Here is a 17725-nt window from a genome sequence, read left to right as displayed (position 1 = left end):
TTAAATTGTAGTAAATTTTACCTTGTCCCCAGTGAGTAATTCACAATATTGGTAAAGTGCACATCCTTACATCTATGTAGAGTATTTTTTATCCTACTTTATCTGAATCTTGAGAAAATTTTTGAAATTAGAACCAATATGACCTCTTTTGGCCTTGTTTCTAAGGCCTCTGAAGGGTGGGAAGCTCAAGCACACAATTCACAATTTTGATTCACTAAGGTTTCTGCAAAATTGCGTAAAAAATGATTCAGGGATTATTTAGAAGAAGTCGCAAATGTAAATCATTTTTGGATGAACATTGCACAATACACATGTACAATAGGAGATTGCAAAAGGTCTTGTGAAACATTGTCTCAGGTGACCTAAAAATTGAAAACTTGTCGTTTAAAAGACTATCTACAACTTCTAATATGTTTTGATAATATATCAGTCAAAACATTACCGAATTAAACAAAAACATGTCAATCAACATTTAAGAAATATATGACCGATACAGTTTCATACACTGAACAAATAAATTTGAAATAAATTGTATGATACAAAGTTTCAGCACTTGGGACGCCAAACAATGGTCAGCTTTTCAGGATCCTTTTGAGAAATTATGCATCGTTTGTGTATATGATAAATGCTGTTTCTCCATTGGAATTACAGCTGGTTCAATAACCAGTACCTTGATCACGAAAAAGGCCATCCGCAAATTTCAAAAGTGTTGCACAGATTTTTATGGACAAGGGCAAACTGGCTATTCTTGAGGGAACATTTGAAGAGTTCTTAAGCTGATATGATCAAAGATGATATAAATCTACCAACAGTTCAATTAACACAGAATGCACTTAATTCTGAAAGTAAATATACTCAGAAGTAAAGCAGTCATGTAAACTTCAGGTTGACTTCTAAAAATCTATTTCTGTGAAAGTAAAGTACTTTGACAATGACATTTGAAACAAACAAGCCAAAATTTACATTTTGAGTACATGTATACCATCTAACTGAATCTTTCACAACAATAACTTCACTGAAATTTGAAAATACACATGTATTCTATTTCACTGTTCAAATTGGTGTTCAGAATATACACAGAAATTTGTCAACAAATTCCTTTCATCTAAAAATTGTGGTTAGGATTATTAATAATTAAAGATGAACTCTGTATAAATTTGAGCTACATGTACAGACACAAGTTTTATATACAAAATCAAACGAGATCCTCTAGGGATGTTGGCGCTTACGCTTGGCCTTATGCTCTTCAGTTAGAGCTTCTTTCCACTTATATCCTTTATATGTTGTAGTGAGTAGTGAATTACTAACCTAGTAACACCAATAACAAAATGGAAATCAATATAATGTATATGAAATCTAAAAAGTACCTATCCAGTGTATCTACAGAAAAGGTTTTTACGATCTGAAAGTGTCTTAAAATGGTCACCAATATTGGCCATCTACATTTCTGATCACAAAATAACAAACCTCAATTGTCAAAATCAAAGATTACAGCCTGTTTGCTATTTTGCTTTCCAATCTGTTCAAACATCAATCCTGTACAACTTAAACAGGACAAACGGAAACCTACACATGAAAGGTGAAATTGATTCATCTTTTCAAGAAATAGTGATAACAAACTTTCATTGTCAAAATCCAAGATGGTCACCTGTCAGTCATGTTGGTTTCCAAATTAGTCCCAAAATTGAATATACACAACAAGGTACCAATCCCGTATCTTTGAAGAAATAAAAAAAACAAGAATTCTTTAAGTCGGGACAGACAGACAGACCACAGACGAAGGGCAATTTGATGATGATGATGATGATGATGATGATGATGATGATGATGATGATGATGATGATGATAATGATGGACTAAGTTTTGTAATACATTGTAAAAAACTAGATTAGTCTTTGCTGTCATTCAAAGTCATACAAGCTCGACGATGTGAGAGAGTTTGTTGACACTCCATGAGAATTTGTAACGGAGTTTGATGAATGTTTGCTGCCTTTCTTTTTCTTTGAGTTAGAATTTTTGGAAGAATTTGATTTTGATGGGGGTCTTTTCTTGGTACCTGATGTGCCTGTAACAGCAGAAGAAAAACACTTATCATTTTGCATTCATTTGCGATACAGATTTCTCCAATTAGTGTAAAGTTTTGAACTATGAAAATCAATGACAAACATCCTTGATAGGCTGAACAGATACCTGAAATATCACTGTGAATGATCCTCGCCAAGGTGAATATTGCACTATTGCTGCTAAGCAATATAGAGATTTTCACCTAAGGCTGAGGATGTCTGAACTTTCCAATCCCATAAACAGATAAACACAGATCAGAACTTATCTAATTTCTATTTTTTCAATCATTTATGACCTGTGAAAAAATAACCAGTATAATTAATCAGCTGAAAAGTTGCTGTTGCTGATGATACTAACACTTGAAATTTCCATGATACTTACTGTTGTTTGTGGAGGTGGAATCAGTGGGAGAAGAGGCCGAGGAGTTGACCTCCCACTGTAAAGATTCCCTGAGAGACTGATTATCGACATCATCCAGACTGTCAATGTCAATGTGAACATCATCCTCCACATTTCTGTATACAAAACCAATTTACAATGTAAACATGGGCTTATATAAACACCTTTAGTATTTATCAACATAATAAACATGACGAAAGGTTTAAAACATAAAACCAAACAAGCAAATTTATGGAATTTATATCCCCCGCTTTCCAAACATATTGTAAGTAAATATTTTAGAGGTTAGGAGTAAACATGTCATAATGCTATGTAGAATGATATATTCTCTTGAGCTATGATGTATTGCTTTAAAGCCAAAGAAAGATGTAAAGGATTAAAGAGAGTAGATGTTTTATTGCACATATCAAATATTAAGTTTAATGATAAACTGATAATATTTGTGGGACTTCAAGTTACATCTAAATCAGATTATATTTAGGAAAGTTAGAGCACAAAAACTGACCAACCAATGAAATAAAAGGATACCTAATAAGTATGCATAGATATTAACAGATGATGCTGATTGCTGAACTCAGTCTCATGTGCCCTAATATGCATCTGCTGACCAAGTTTCATCCAAACTGGATGATATTTGGGGAAATTAGAACAGGGAAATGAAAGTGTGACAGACAGATGGACAGACAAACAGACAAACCCAAATTAATATCCCCTGTTTCGGTGAAAGTGGGGGATAATAATGTATCCCTGAAGATCACCACCTTTATTTCTAATTGACATAATAAAAAATGAAGAGATTTTTAAAACGCATACTAATGTACCCCAGTAGATCAATACACTACATGACAATATTGTGGGGGCTGGTAGGACATCAAAACTTTTTCTTGGTTTTTACTTCATACTACTGAATTACATAATTATAATAAAATCACTTCATCTACCATCCGAAAGCAGTTAGATTCTGCAACACATCAAGATCTACCCAGACGGTACAGGTTTGGGCCTAGACACTGCTGACAAAGGATCGTACAGCTTTTATATAATTTATATTAAAAATGAAAGGTTAATGTAAGGATACATAGATAAATATACAAGTAGTCACAATAAATAACTTGGTAATAAAAGACACAGCATAGTGACTCCAAGAAGAAAATTAAGTAGACAATTCTACTTACGCATGCCCTAGGAGAAATACCCGAACTTGTCGCCGTTGTTCATCTGTGTGTTGTGGACAGCGATGAGATCTGGAAACACAGATATTGTATTTATTTCTTCATGAACGGTCCAAACCTTTGTGTTTTGTAGTATATAACTGACACTTTTTTGAACTATATTAAAATGGAATTATTTGTTATAAGAAAAATAATGTAATTATCATAGTAAACTTATCACTTATCACTTTATTTCAGCCAATAACACATACATCTTTTGTATGTACCGAAAACATCACTGAAATAAGTTACAACAAACATGTTGTACAGTAAAACAAAGTTTAACCACTACAATGATTACAGTATTCACCTTGTGCACATTTTCTTTGTGTGTTCAGATATGACGCCACATGTCTGAAAAAATTAATAATTTAATCAGGATTTGATATTAACTTCCACCACACATTAAACATGTTTATAATGTAAGAATATATATATTTATTAGTTTTAATCAAGCTGTTGCCTGTCAAAATCTAGTATTAATCTAAAAAATAATCAGTTTATTACAGATAGTTTTGTTCAATCAAAATACTTCAGATGTGCCACCTGTATGCTTACATACTGTCTTTAGTTAACATACATATTGATTATGTAAAGAAAACTTTAATAGGAACGATATACTATATATATTAGTGTAGAATATTTCTATATTGTATTTCACCTCAATACGTAGATATCATTTGAGGAAATACAGTACTTACTTGTAGGAGAAGCTGCTTTCTTTCCTCTGTACAACAGAAAAGTCAAGTATAATATAACAAAATCTCTGCCAATTTATATTTGGATTCTACATATATAATAAATGTTTTAGATTTTACCTTAAAGTTAATTGACATATATTTTAAATGTAAAAATCAATTGAGAATGAGATTTTTAATTTGCAGGAAAATACTAAGACTTCCACTATTTATTCACTAGATCAGTTACTTAACAATGTACAATGTAAATGTTCAGTAAACTGTTCTCATGACAACAAAAGTGTTTTCTACCACATTAGGTGGATATTATCAAATTCCCAAGACTTTAATTAATGACCATACCATAAGTGGTATAATAATCTAACATTTATTACCAAAAGGGCACTTCACACACTGAAATTAGAATTCACAGTCAGTAGTTCACTATTGTTTTAGTCATGATTTGATTTTTTTTTAGATTTCTATCCTTTTCTTTTTGCTTTGAAGATAACAATTCAACTGATTTCTATCAAATTTGTAATGAATTATAATATCTTCTCATATTTCTTAAATTACCTAAATTCAATTTTGTTTGTTCAACAAGTGCAGCTAAACTCAAAGTTTGAAAAAAAAATTATAACTTTGATTCAGGATTCTAACATTGACAAGTTTAGACCCAAATACCTGATCTGAATTTAGATTTTGTAGGTTCACAAATGCAGCTGATCACAAATGCTAGAAAACCCTGACCTGCATTTTTCTACAGTTGACTAGACATACGAGTGAAACAATGCTATAAGATCTGCTTTATTGTCTATAGCTGACCACAAATGTTATAGACAAAACCATTGTACATACCAATTGTCATCAACTCATAACTAGGTGTGGAAGGTTCTGGAGTCCCTGAGCGATCAGAGTTGTTATCACCTGGATGATAAAAAAAAGTTAAATCAGAAGATATTTTTCCTTCCCTCTAACATTAACATTGAAAGGAATTAGTCTACATCGGCAATATCCTCTTCTTTCTCTCTGTTTTACAAAGTATTTAACAAGATAGCCTCAAAGTCTTAATGTTCTTACCAATGTACAAGTCAATATACATACAGTATCAATATTTTGTTTCCAAAAGGGCTCATATTATACTGGACATTCAACTTGAATTAAACCACCTTGACATTTTGATGGATATTAATCAAAGTATGTTTTTTTCAAATTTTGAATTTGCCAGAAGCATTAAAAGATCAAATTTCAACTTACCAGTTAAATGATTTCCATTCCTAAACTTATTATGCTTGTTCCTTCTAGGAGAGTGTGTTAAAATCTTTTCTTTCTTCAACTTTTTCACTGAAATAAACACAACCAGGGTAAATGTAAAATGAAGAAACCAAGACAAGATAACTAAAGTTCTATTCCTTACTATTAATATTTTTCAACAGTAAACAACAATCATCAATGGAAGAAAAATAATACATTGTTTAGTTAATACCAGGTAAATTGACCACAAGCACTCTAAGAATCCAGCAATCCCCATTGTCAAGTTTGATTTTAAAACTTTTTACCTCTGAAGACCACCACTATCTAACGAAGTGTAGATGTTCACTTATCACAATATATCTGTCCAGAGTTCATTAGATAACTTGTACACAACTTGTATTTACCACTCACTGACCATTATTAAGTACTGTAGAATAGAGTACCAAACAACTGGTAGCATGTTATACATTTTAAAGTCTTTAAAACAACAGGAGCGTGATTAAATCTATGGTAATAGATATCGTGAAACATTGATAGCTGTCCAAGTGATTGATCCTTCCCAATAAAACCATCCCTTTATTTTTACACTATTCTCTGCTTCCAGGACTACCACAACCTTTGTCAACACAATGAAATGCCATCTCCTCAGCAGTGATATTCATAATACAATGCAAAGCTAGCATTCGATATATATATATATATTCATTATTTCATTGCTATTACATACAGCATTCTACATATTGAAATAACATCCATGATTGCCCCATTTTGGCTTCACATTTAGTCATAAACAAATCACATACACTTGAGTAAGCACCATCTCAAAGTCAATCTATTAGAGTTTGTGAATACATTCACATATCAAAAGTTTAAACAACCTGCCAGTCTAAATCCTTTGGAGTGACCTAAGGGCAGATAACCCTGAACGGTGAAATCTGAGTTCTGAAAATGAAATGCTCCTAAGCAACATGTATTGATGTACTTCCAAGGTGATTTACATAAATACCAAAATCAAATCAAAGCATACAATATATTTATATTCATGATCATTCATTTGTATCAAATTTTGACTTTATCACATTGACCTCAAAAAACTATACTTTATAATTATACTAAAAAAAAAACAAAAGGACAATCAGACTTGTACAAAATAATTTTAGTATCACTCCTACTTGTTCCAATTAAATTGGACAGATTAAAAATCCTACAACATCTAACTTTTTGAATACTATGAAATTATTCTAAAAATCCATCAAAATCAAATTTTACCTGATAAATGGTGATCAATGAAGCCCAGTATCGTAATCTCTATGTGTATCATGATTTAAGTTGTAAGCCACATGAATGAGCTATACAATAAATTTAGCTGTATAAAATGTATATACTTTCTGAAAGGCTGAACGTAAGACATCTTTTTCATGTTGCAGTGGACACAGACACCAAAGGAAAAGTAGCATGTTCATAGTTTCTGTAATTCTCATTTATTGTGGAAAGACAAAATTACAAACCCTTAAAAAAATTCTGTATAAGTTGGTTACATCTTTCCTGTTTCATGTCAATCCCTGTGGTGACCAGGGGATTTTATCTTTAAACATAAAACTGTTCACATAAAACCCATAACTGTAGATTGCTTTTCTAGATGGTATGACAGCACTCAAAACATGAACACTACAAGTCATTCTTACCTTGTAGGTTTGACTTCCTTAAATTGACTTTATTAGTACATGTATATATCAGAATCATACAAATACTTACATCAGAAACATTAAGGAAGTCTAATGGTTTCCTTATTACTTGTTAATTAATACCTTTCTTGTCTACATTGTAACTCCAGTCAACATCGTTATCATCATCAGGACTGTCGTGTTCGTCACTCTCAACCTTCCCAAGTGTAGCTACTCGACTACTGTAAAATTACATGACAAACAACATCTAAACATCTATTAACATCAGAAAAACAATCTGACAGTGAAAAAACTAGCTTGATATTATTGTATATCACTTGTTGAATGTTTGAACAAAATCAAAAGGCAATCAGAAAAACTACTGAAAGAATTATTTTGAAAATACAAATATTGAATGACTGATTGTATACGTATGATCTGTAAGAATTATTGAGCGTGATGCAGTTTCCTGAAATTTTACAATGTAGATGGAATACGAAATAAACAAATTGCTGAAAGAGTCAAAAATATTTTCCATACATTAAAATTCGAGTCTCAAGTTGTATTAAAACTATTCAAGTAAATTAGAATTAAATATTCAAATTGGCGATTCATTCCAACTTAAAACATTCACTTGAAAATTGGGTCAAAGTATTCAAAATCTCAATTTCTGCAATAAAGGTACATCTGTGCTAAAACTAAAACCATTTTTTTTGCTACAGTACATAAAACTCCCTGAAAGACTAAGCTAAATGCAAATTCTTTATGTCCAGTTGGATTACAGTTGACTTATCATCTTGTTTCCACTCTTTCTAGTTAAGCAAAGATATAAAAATCAATTTCTGTTAAAATAACTAAATTATTTCTAATTCAATAATAATTTTAAAAAAAAATCTTGCTATTCTCAATTTGTAAGATACAAATTTAAGGATAGCTATGTCTTTTGAAAAAACTTTTCAAACAAAGCTAGAATGTGCATAAGATGTAAATGCCAAATGAAATAGTGAAGCTTAAAAAAATTTCCAGAGAGTGCATAATACATGCATCGAGTACCTTGTCTCACTTTCCTTGGCAATGCGGGCCTGACGGCGACTGGCTATTCGTGAACTATTTCGGCCCATGCCCATACATTTCTCTAGGTGGGGAGCAAATCTGGATGCTGCAAGATTTCGCTGGCAATTTGGACAGACGCATTCAAATTGCTTTTTCGTTGGCACTTGGCCAAACACATCTACTCCAAGTTTTTCTACTATTTCTGTTGAAGAAAATTATTCACCATTTTACAAACAAAACCAAATAGTGGTACTTGTTTTATTTCACTGCACCTGTACTTGCAGGCAAACACAAATGGTTTTATTTAATACAAACATATTTTGTACTGTATTAGTGCAGAGTACATACATAATATATATCAAGAAGCAGTACACTAGTACTGGTATGTTCTGTATGATGTATCACATTACTCTCCAGAATTTAATTGACTTATAATTTATAACAGATAAACACCTTTCCGGAAATTACTCAGGTAATCAAAAGTAAAATAAAATAAAAGTATACTTACCATATTCACGTTGTGACCTACAATGAGATTGTGACAGACATTTAATGGATTTTAATGTTAAACTACAAATACATTCTTCTCAACAATTGTTTTAACAACTACTTCATACATATACATAATACTTTGGCTTAGTAGTCACTTTCCCAACATCATCACATCACCTGCATGTAAGCAATTATCTGATACAGTTACAACAGCAATATAGACAACACTTTTCAACAGAATTTGATTTACCTAGATTTTATTTTTGACTTAAAACCTGACATTCAATCAAATCTAAGATATATTCTTTTTTTATTGAGGTCATAAATGAAGATCATTTATATTTCACTGAAAAGTCCAGTGATTTTTACCATTAGAATATTTCTGGCAAATCCTATCAATCCAGAAAACAGGCGAAACAAGGTAGAGCTAAAAATCTGAGTTCTTAAAAGCACAAATATATTATATCAAACACTGGATATAATGTTAGTTTTTACATCTGTAAAGCCTATTGATAGTCATACATGTATGTATGTATGTATATCAGTGATTTTCAGGATTCAGTTAATTGATGCCTTGACTCAAGCATTTCCCTTGGGATTCACTCAAAGTTTGATAACCCATTATATCTCTAAATAGTGGGATTCACTTAAAGTCTGATAACCCATTATATCTCTAAATAGTGGGATTCAATTAAAGTCTGATAACCCATTATATCTCTAAATAGTGGGATTCACTCAAAGTCTGATAACCCATTATATCTCTAAATAGTGGGATTCACTCAAAGTCTTTTAACCCATTATATCTCTAAATAGTGGGATTCACTTAAAGTCTGATAACCCATTATATCTCTAAATAGTGGGATTCAATTAAAGTCTGATAACCCATTATATCTCTAAATATCATAAGTAGTGGGATTCACTCAAAGTCTGACAACCCATTATATCTCTAAATACCATGAGTAGTGGGACTCACTCAAATTTGATAACCCATTATATCTCTAAATAGTGGGATTCACTTAAAGTCTGAGATCCCATACCACCATATCTTTTATTGAGATTTACTCAAACTTTAGGATACAATTTTGGAAAAGGTGTTCTGAACTCATCTGAAAAAATCCTTCAAAAATTACTATGTATTGAAACTTGACTGAAAAATGGGTACAATTGATTGCTAGTGGCCACAAGGAATTCAGTACCTTTGTTGATTAGAGAATCCGCATAAGGATTCAAATTCTTTATATTGTATTAATTTACAATTAATCATCATAGTTTTTCACTCTGTTACATGTGATGTCCAATTTAATATCCTCACAGAATCAGGCAATGTAGTCCATGTAATCTTATTAGTGATAAAGACTGGAATTTGTCTGGTATGAGTTATAAATATAATGTTAATTTATTCATTTAACATGCATAGGATTTAAATCTAGTATTTTCATTTTTTGTGCCTTTAATCAGCAGAAAAAAAAAGAAAAGTTAGTAAAACATATAAAGTGGAAAGTCGAAGTAGCAGGAAGGCATTACTTTTACATGAGATCGAAAACTTAATCTCACTTTATTACATCAGACAGTTCTGAAATCTCTGCAGGATTTTTTTCTAGGGAGTCCAGAGCACAAAAGTGAGAAAGAGATATAGAGATTCTTGAAATTTGGGTGAGTGACACAGGAAAAGCATGAGTCCAGGACTCAAATATTTGAGTCCCAAAACTCACTATAGTGTTAAAACTTGAATCAGTAGTTGCAGTCAAAAGATTTTTCATTGAAAAAAGCTGTATAACAATTCAAAGTTAATTCATTGATATCTGATATAAGCAAAAAAAAAAATTACTTTGGATCTGTATCTCCTAAAAACAATGTGCCAATCTTTGAGGCTCTGTGGATATCAAAGCACAGACCAAGTGTGACCTCATCAATCAGCTCATTCATGACATCTGTCAGCATACCCTGTCAAAACAAAAAAGGGAAGTCACAAATTTCTGAATATGGAAAAGTTTGATATCTGAATTCATTATTATTAATGTCAATACTTTGTTTTTGTTTAGCTACTTGAATATTTAAAGTTCCAAGAATGTATCAGTAAGTTCCATAAAGTTGCATTAGTTACATATTACAAATGTCTTATCCTACTTTCTTCACTTTCTTGGCAACAAGGATAGTAAAATAAAAACCGTGTCAGTTTGTCATGCATGGATGGCCTCACCATTAACCAATGAGAAACACACTTATAATATGGAGCTTTACAGTGTAGATGGTTAATGTTAAGAATTGAACTCAAGACTTGATTTTTCAACTTTGTCAAATTTTAGTTGACCAAGCTCATTATCTCCATCCAGACTGAGAAAATGACAGCAAACTATAATAGCTTCTTGAAATTTTCTACATCCATATGTAACACTCTAAAAAGAAAGGTGACCAAGACAAAAAATGATCTTGACCTGCAATGTCTTGTCTCTTTTCATAGTTCAACTATATGTACATGTCAGTAATTGGAAACAAAATATCTTAATAATCTTTAAAAGATCAAAGGCTATATTGATATCTCCAGAAAACAATGAACCAAATGGCAAAAAGTAAATGACTGCTTGCTAGAGTGTATACAAAGTTTATAATCATGTTAATATTGCATTGTCACGAGAGGATGCAGAACTGGGACTATAGACAGCTGGTTTCATCAGCATCAAATGATAAATTAACAAGAAATACCAGAACCTAATGAGCTGAACTCCATTACACAGTATAGATTTTCTTTTCTTTTGCTCAGAGCAGACATGCATGATAAAAAGGCAAATGGCAAGCATGAGTAGTGATCTCCAATATGTACACCTTCGAGTAATGGTGGTGTTATCGTCAATAAAATTTATTGTTTTCCTCTTTTTTCATCATAGTAGTTTATATACTTTGTTTTAATTTTCTAATCATACATTCAAATATTCTAGAGTTTAAACCTACAAAGTTTAGCAAGACAGTGAGGTATGGTGCAAATGATTGCTGCCAATATTTGGAATTTCCTACCCCACTACATGTGTAAAATTAATTCTTTTTAATGAATTTAAAGCTGTAATCAGGCAGGGGAATGGGAAAACATGCAGAAGAGTTTATTTCTAACTAATTGTTTCCTTACTTTACAGCTTATTTATGTATTGTAGCCTTTTGTTTAATTCAGCAACTGTATTTTAGTGCTTCTTATACTTTTCAGTAGCTATGGATTTCAAATTAATTAGTAACACCTGTAGTATAAGTGCTGATTATTTGTTTTGCTTAACTTACACATAGGTTGTTTAAGTTATTTATTTTAACTAACACAGCTGTGCTCTTGTTAGTTTTTGTTACACTGTGTGTATTCATTGATATATCTTAATTTTATTCTGATAACTTTTATATGTAATGTTATATGTGTTTATGTATTATTCTTATTTTACAACTATAAGTAGTATGTTTTTATAGATATGTCATTTTGTTGCATGCTGATTCAAAACATTTCACATATGCTTATAGTCGGTTATAAAAGGCTAGTGTTTATTGTTGTGTACCGACTTCAAATACAATATACTTGACTCAAATGGATGATTTTGAGTGACGATCATTTTTGTCAGACCGAAAAATGTTCAGTATCAATGTGTATTTATTTTCCCTGTGCATAAATAATTTTCTATCTATTTTCAACAAAACATTGTTATCTAAACTCAATCGCACGGTTTTCTTTTTGTCTGCTTTGAAACAAACGCAGGTGTTTTACAGTCAACAGATCTTTTGCCTATGTGTGATGGATGTGTACGACGTTGGTAAGAAAATAACCAACAGCGTTTTCGCTTTATGAATGAGATCGCTTATAAAACACCAACAAATGAGTAAATACCTGCAAACCTATATCCCCATTCTGTTGACAGTGCGGAGTTTTGTTATCCATATCTTGCTGTCTTTTTTGTCAACATAAGAAACAGATGACAGACACCGGAAGTATGAACTGGCGTTCTTCCATTTCACATAAGGAGTCGGAGACGGAATTAAATAATCCGGAACCAGATCACTGCGTTTTTTTGTTTTGTTTTGTTTTGTTTTTTTTGAAAATTTGCCAACAATGACTACACAAGGACCTGATACTTTGTTACAGACTAGATTATTATGTAAATAAGCTGTTGAAACTCCCGTATTGGGAATTTCAGCAACTGTTGAATATATATGGATAACGTAAAACATAATACGCTGCTTATTACTAAATATCTAATATACTTGATATATAAAACGACGATTGATATAAAAATCATACTTTGATATCAGAAATTAGAATTTTTGATATCAAGAAGAAATGGCCTATTTTGTGATGTTCCCTGTTTTTTTTCAGAAGAATCAACTCTTTTGGTGGCACCCGATTTAAGTTCCTGATTAATCTAGATTTTCACTTGTAACCGGACTAAGGGGTTGTCAGAATTTTGTCCTCTGACATATTATATTATATTTTCTTTTTAAAATATTTAATAATTACACAACTAACAATTAACTTTCAATGAAAAGTTTTTAAATGTCACACTTGATGTGATACACCGTTTGGGATGTGCCGTTATCAGTGTGCCGTATGTAATAGTTATGAACAAACCAATACATGTTTGTAAACAACATGTACAATTTCAATACTGAAAAAGTAACATATAGAAAATAACAATAGATGTTACATCCCGGACTTAGAATTGTAAATCTATGTCCCGGTTGATGTGTCTATTTTTAGATGTATTTATTATAAGCTTGTATTTTATTTTATCTTTGGATAGCATCAGTAGTAGCATCAAACATATAATTGAAATTGAAATGTAATGGAAACAAGTTTTACAACTTATATAAATCCATCTCCAGTTAGAGAAAATGCAATCTAAATTAAGGACATAAACTACCATACTATGTGAGAAAAAAACAGTAATACTCATAGTATATTGTCTATAGGTGTAGAAGAGGGAGAAATGGGGACTGAGTCTCTATGATTTTCCATAACACAAATCTGAAATATATACAAACTGCATATATATAAAGTCCACGGTAAATGAAAGACATGCGTGTATTGAGAGGAAAAAAAACACTTATTCAAACCTTTTCGATCTGAGGGGGAAATTTTGCGTATAAAAAAACAAAACAAAACCAAAAACAAGCAAAAAAAAACATCATAGCCGAATAAGAGCAATTTAGTTGAGATTGTGTGATTTATTGCAGCAAAGGCACGTGCACAGAAAAACTGCAATGTAACAATAGCGTTTAGTAGTATCTTCGTTTTCCATACACGAACATAAAGAGCTATCAGCTAGATTTCTACAGTATAAGTAGAATATTAAAGGGCTACACTCCATTCTCAATCTGGAATGATGGATTTGACAAACCCTGCTACCGATATAATAGAAAGGCGGTAATTCGTGGGAACTATCGAAGAGGTGATTTTTCTATATAAGAATCTATGGACAATCTTTAATTAAGTCTGGTAAGGAATTCAAAAGTTCAATTACAGAAGGCATAGAAGATTCACTTTATAAAGTCGTAAGACTGGGAATTGGACGAAAATCATTGCCGACACTGGTAGAGTGATCGTGGATAGGGTTGTAACGACGAGGAATAATATATTGTAGGTATTGCGGGCGAGAACATGAACCATTGTATGAAAACAGATAATTTTATATTTACGTCTTTGTTCCAATGGCAATCAGTTGGAAAGGATAATATATATTTCCTACTGTTTAAAACTGTTTCAGTTTCAGCAGGGTTAAAAATTACTGACCACTTCTTGAACCAATAATGGACTTTACTAAGCTTGTTATTAAAAATGTTGGCACTGATTCTTGATGAGTCGATAACGGCGTACAAGATAACACTTGTATCTTCAATAATATCCTTAGTAAAAAATAAGAACAAAAGAGGCACAAGAATGGGGCCTTAGGGAACATCAGCTTTCACTTCAGACCAGTTGGAACTTTTGCCGTTAGTACCAACTCTCTGTTTTTACGATTTTAAAAATACTTTTCAAACCAATTTAGTAGTGAGACCCAATTTCCAAAGATTAAAAGATTTAGAAAACCCTTATGTCAAACCCCCTTGTATTTCAAATTATTATCGGTATAAGATACTTAGAGATTGGTTACTTTTTTATGTATATGGCACGTTTGACAGAGCATTACATGTTTTTGTATGAGACTATTATGTTCTGTTATCAATTGTGATGTGTACGTGCGTGCGCGCGTGTGTGAAATTATAACTGCGTGTGTGTGAACATATAACTGCATGTATGTGAAATTATAACTTGAACACAACAACTACATAATGGATATTCAGGGTATTTAATTTCTCTTCTGGCCGATTCATTAAAAAGGAAAGTACATTTTTATGAAGTTTATCTAGAGGTTATCAGAAATTCCATATAAAATTAAACCATTAATTCATATACAATATATAGAAAAATAAAACTGAATATTGACTTTTTTTCTTACATAATATATGATATGAATGCAATGTACATATTGGAAATATTAAAAATAAAGCACATGTATATGGGATGATGGAGAGTAATATTGTCTGAAATATTCTATATCAATTCGAGTTATGTTGATATTGTAGAAACAATTTCAAAATTTCTCGCAGTGACCAAAAAAAGACAAATTTAGATCAAAATCAAAGGTTAAAAGGCGATAAGATCATTCATGATCAAGATTGCTTCGGTTACATCTGACCGAAACGAAAGTACAAATAAACACATCACACCGAGTGGAACATCACATAACTGATGGCGTCGATGCAACATCTCCATCATTCGATTATCCTGAACATCTTTCGCTGAGGACAGGAAATTAATCTGAAATGTCAACAATACTGCCAATAGTAGATATAATCTTACGGAAGGTATTTACTGAAATGTACGCTACCTTTTGTTCGTTAGCTTACTTTTAACAATGAATCCGTCAACAAATAAGATCATTTGGAGTCAAATATTTTCATTCAAAATATAAAATAACGACGGAAAACTTCTCATCTTAACAATTTAGTATTTTTAGAACTGAGTGTATTCAAATATTGTATCCGTGATCACTGATAAATGTTCTGATTTCTCATAACTAAACCATATATAACTTCCTACCGTATACAGCAACTATCAGAATTAATTGCAGTTATAGAGACATGAACGCATTTCAATCAGTGATATGTTTATTTTTCGTCCTGTCTCAAATAAAGAGAGGAAACCGTAAGTCGCAAACGTTCAGATGACGTTATGATGTTCAGAATCTTTCTAATGATTCTCTCGATAGATAGCTAATATCAAAGCATATTTTTGGAGGAAGAGTAGGACAGAAGACTGCTTTCTTATCAACAACTATCTACCTATTTCAATCTAAGGAATACTCTACCGACCTAGCGAGGAACTGGGTACCAATATTTGATCTGGCGCTGGATGCAAAGTGGAAACAGCACAACGTGTTTCTCTTCAAACCGTGACAGAATTTCCTCCTCCAGTAGAGATCATCCTGGGGAAGTTCTTTGGTAAGCACCACTGATAACTCGAGTCCATGATTGAACAATTTCATTGCATTTGCACGCTTGACGAAATTTGCTTTGTCCGTCATCCGGGATCCTGAGGGTTTCCAAAAGGATCTTCTTTTTACCTGACACGGGACCGTTCCGCAGTGAGGACACCGTGAAGGACCTATACAAGATTATAACATACATCATTATAACGTACATCATGATAGAGTAAAACATGTCAAGTAAATAAAACAAAAAGTGTGGCGTACCTCATCTGTCAATATTACTTACGAGTTCTCCATTCATGGATCGTAGACATCATGGTAGAATATCCCTTTTTTGCACATCTCCCAATGGCTGGAGCGTTCCATAACACCACGCTGACAAGGGCACAGAGGAGAGTACTCCATATCTCATTACCAATTCGCTGAAATAAATGAAACATGCATTAAATGTTTTTTTAAATATGAATAATGATTGTTACAGACAATAGGTAGACAGAAAACATCCGAGATGAAGAAAATCATATCCTTGCCAGTGTAACATCGGCAGACGTTGGACAAATTTTATCGAATTCCGATGCGGTGATAAAGTGGTAAAATCTTTGGACATATCCTGGCTCGGGTTCCACGCTTAATAGAAAAAGAAATTTAGAGATAAAATATTTCTTTGAAGAAATGTAGCATTATTTTAGTAAGCTCGCAATAGCATTGGCTTCTACTTGGAATATCTTGCGTTTCGTCAAAATTGTCAGCGACATTATAAAGAAAACTTGTAAACTCACCATACAAGGCCCTGGTATACACCGGGACCTTGTTGCATTACGCTCAGCATTACCACAAGTAGCAGGAATATCCCGATATCCATTGTGGTAAGCTAATTTTAAAATTTAAAGTAAAATTCAGTGGAGAGACTCATCATCTCCGCCTTCATTGAGCTGCTATATATATATATATATATATATATATATGTAAAATATCCCAGGTGAGCTTCGAACTCTTGAGTCGTAACCGATCACAATTCACCACTTCTATCTGAATTTTGCTTTCATTTTGCGATTACCTAGTCTTGTCATTAATGCACATCCCATGCAAATCATTCGTATGTGTTATATTCACGGTGGTATGACAAAGGAAATTACCTTGAACTGTCGGCAAAATTTAATATATTGCAAGAGTATTTTTTAAACTGGAATATGAATGTGGAAATTCAATGGCACCTTTTTAGGAAAGAAACTGAAGCAATGTGTACAAAAAAAATTTTTCCGGGTAAACTGATAAACCAGGACGGAAATCCGGGGGCCGTAATTGTAAAACTCCCCTTGACAAGCATTATCAAATTTTAAAAGAAAGAGTAAGTTATGGAGATAATATTTATGGACTGGGAATCAAGAGGTATTCAAAGAATATTGTAAAGTTAATGA

The 17725-nt window shown here is 32.2% G+C and overlaps 1 protein-coding gene and 1 pseudogene across 1 annotated transcript; both read right to left on the bottom strand.

Moving 5' to 3' along the window:
• Window positions 1-321: 321 nt before the first annotated feature.
• On the bottom strand, window positions 322-12711 carry LOC132556793 (ataxin-7-like protein 3). The gene is made up of 12 exons (XM_060221239.1): window positions 12671-12711; window positions 10643-10758; window positions 8831-8847; window positions 8323-8524; window positions 7414-7511; window positions 5609-5695; window positions 5210-5278; window positions 4376-4401; window positions 3985-4028; window positions 3639-3707; window positions 2446-2579; window positions 322-2065 (listed from the first exon to the last, which is right to left on the bottom strand). Exons 2-12 carry the CDS (start codon window positions 10753-10755, stop codon window positions 1902-1904), a joined length of 1023 nt encoding a protein of 340 aa, XP_060077222.1. The 5' UTR covers window positions 10756-10758; window positions 12671-12711; the 3' UTR covers window positions 322-1901.
• Window positions 12712-16191: 3480 nt separating this feature from the next.
• Window positions 16192-17169, bottom strand: LOC132556821 (uncharacterized; annotated as a pseudogene).
• Between the last annotated feature and the right edge of the window lie 556 nt (window positions 17170-17725).

The sequence above is a fragment of the Ylistrum balloti genome, unplaced genomic scaffold (assembly GCF_031769215.1).
Source record: "Ylistrum balloti isolate Yb309-2 unplaced genomic scaffold, AGI_CSIRO_Ybal_v1 Utg370590, whole genome shotgun sequence".
Taxonomy (NCBI): Eukaryota; Metazoa; Mollusca; class Bivalvia; order Pectinida; family Pectinidae; genus Ylistrum; species Ylistrum balloti.
This window is presented reverse-complemented; position numbering and strand designations above follow the sequence as displayed.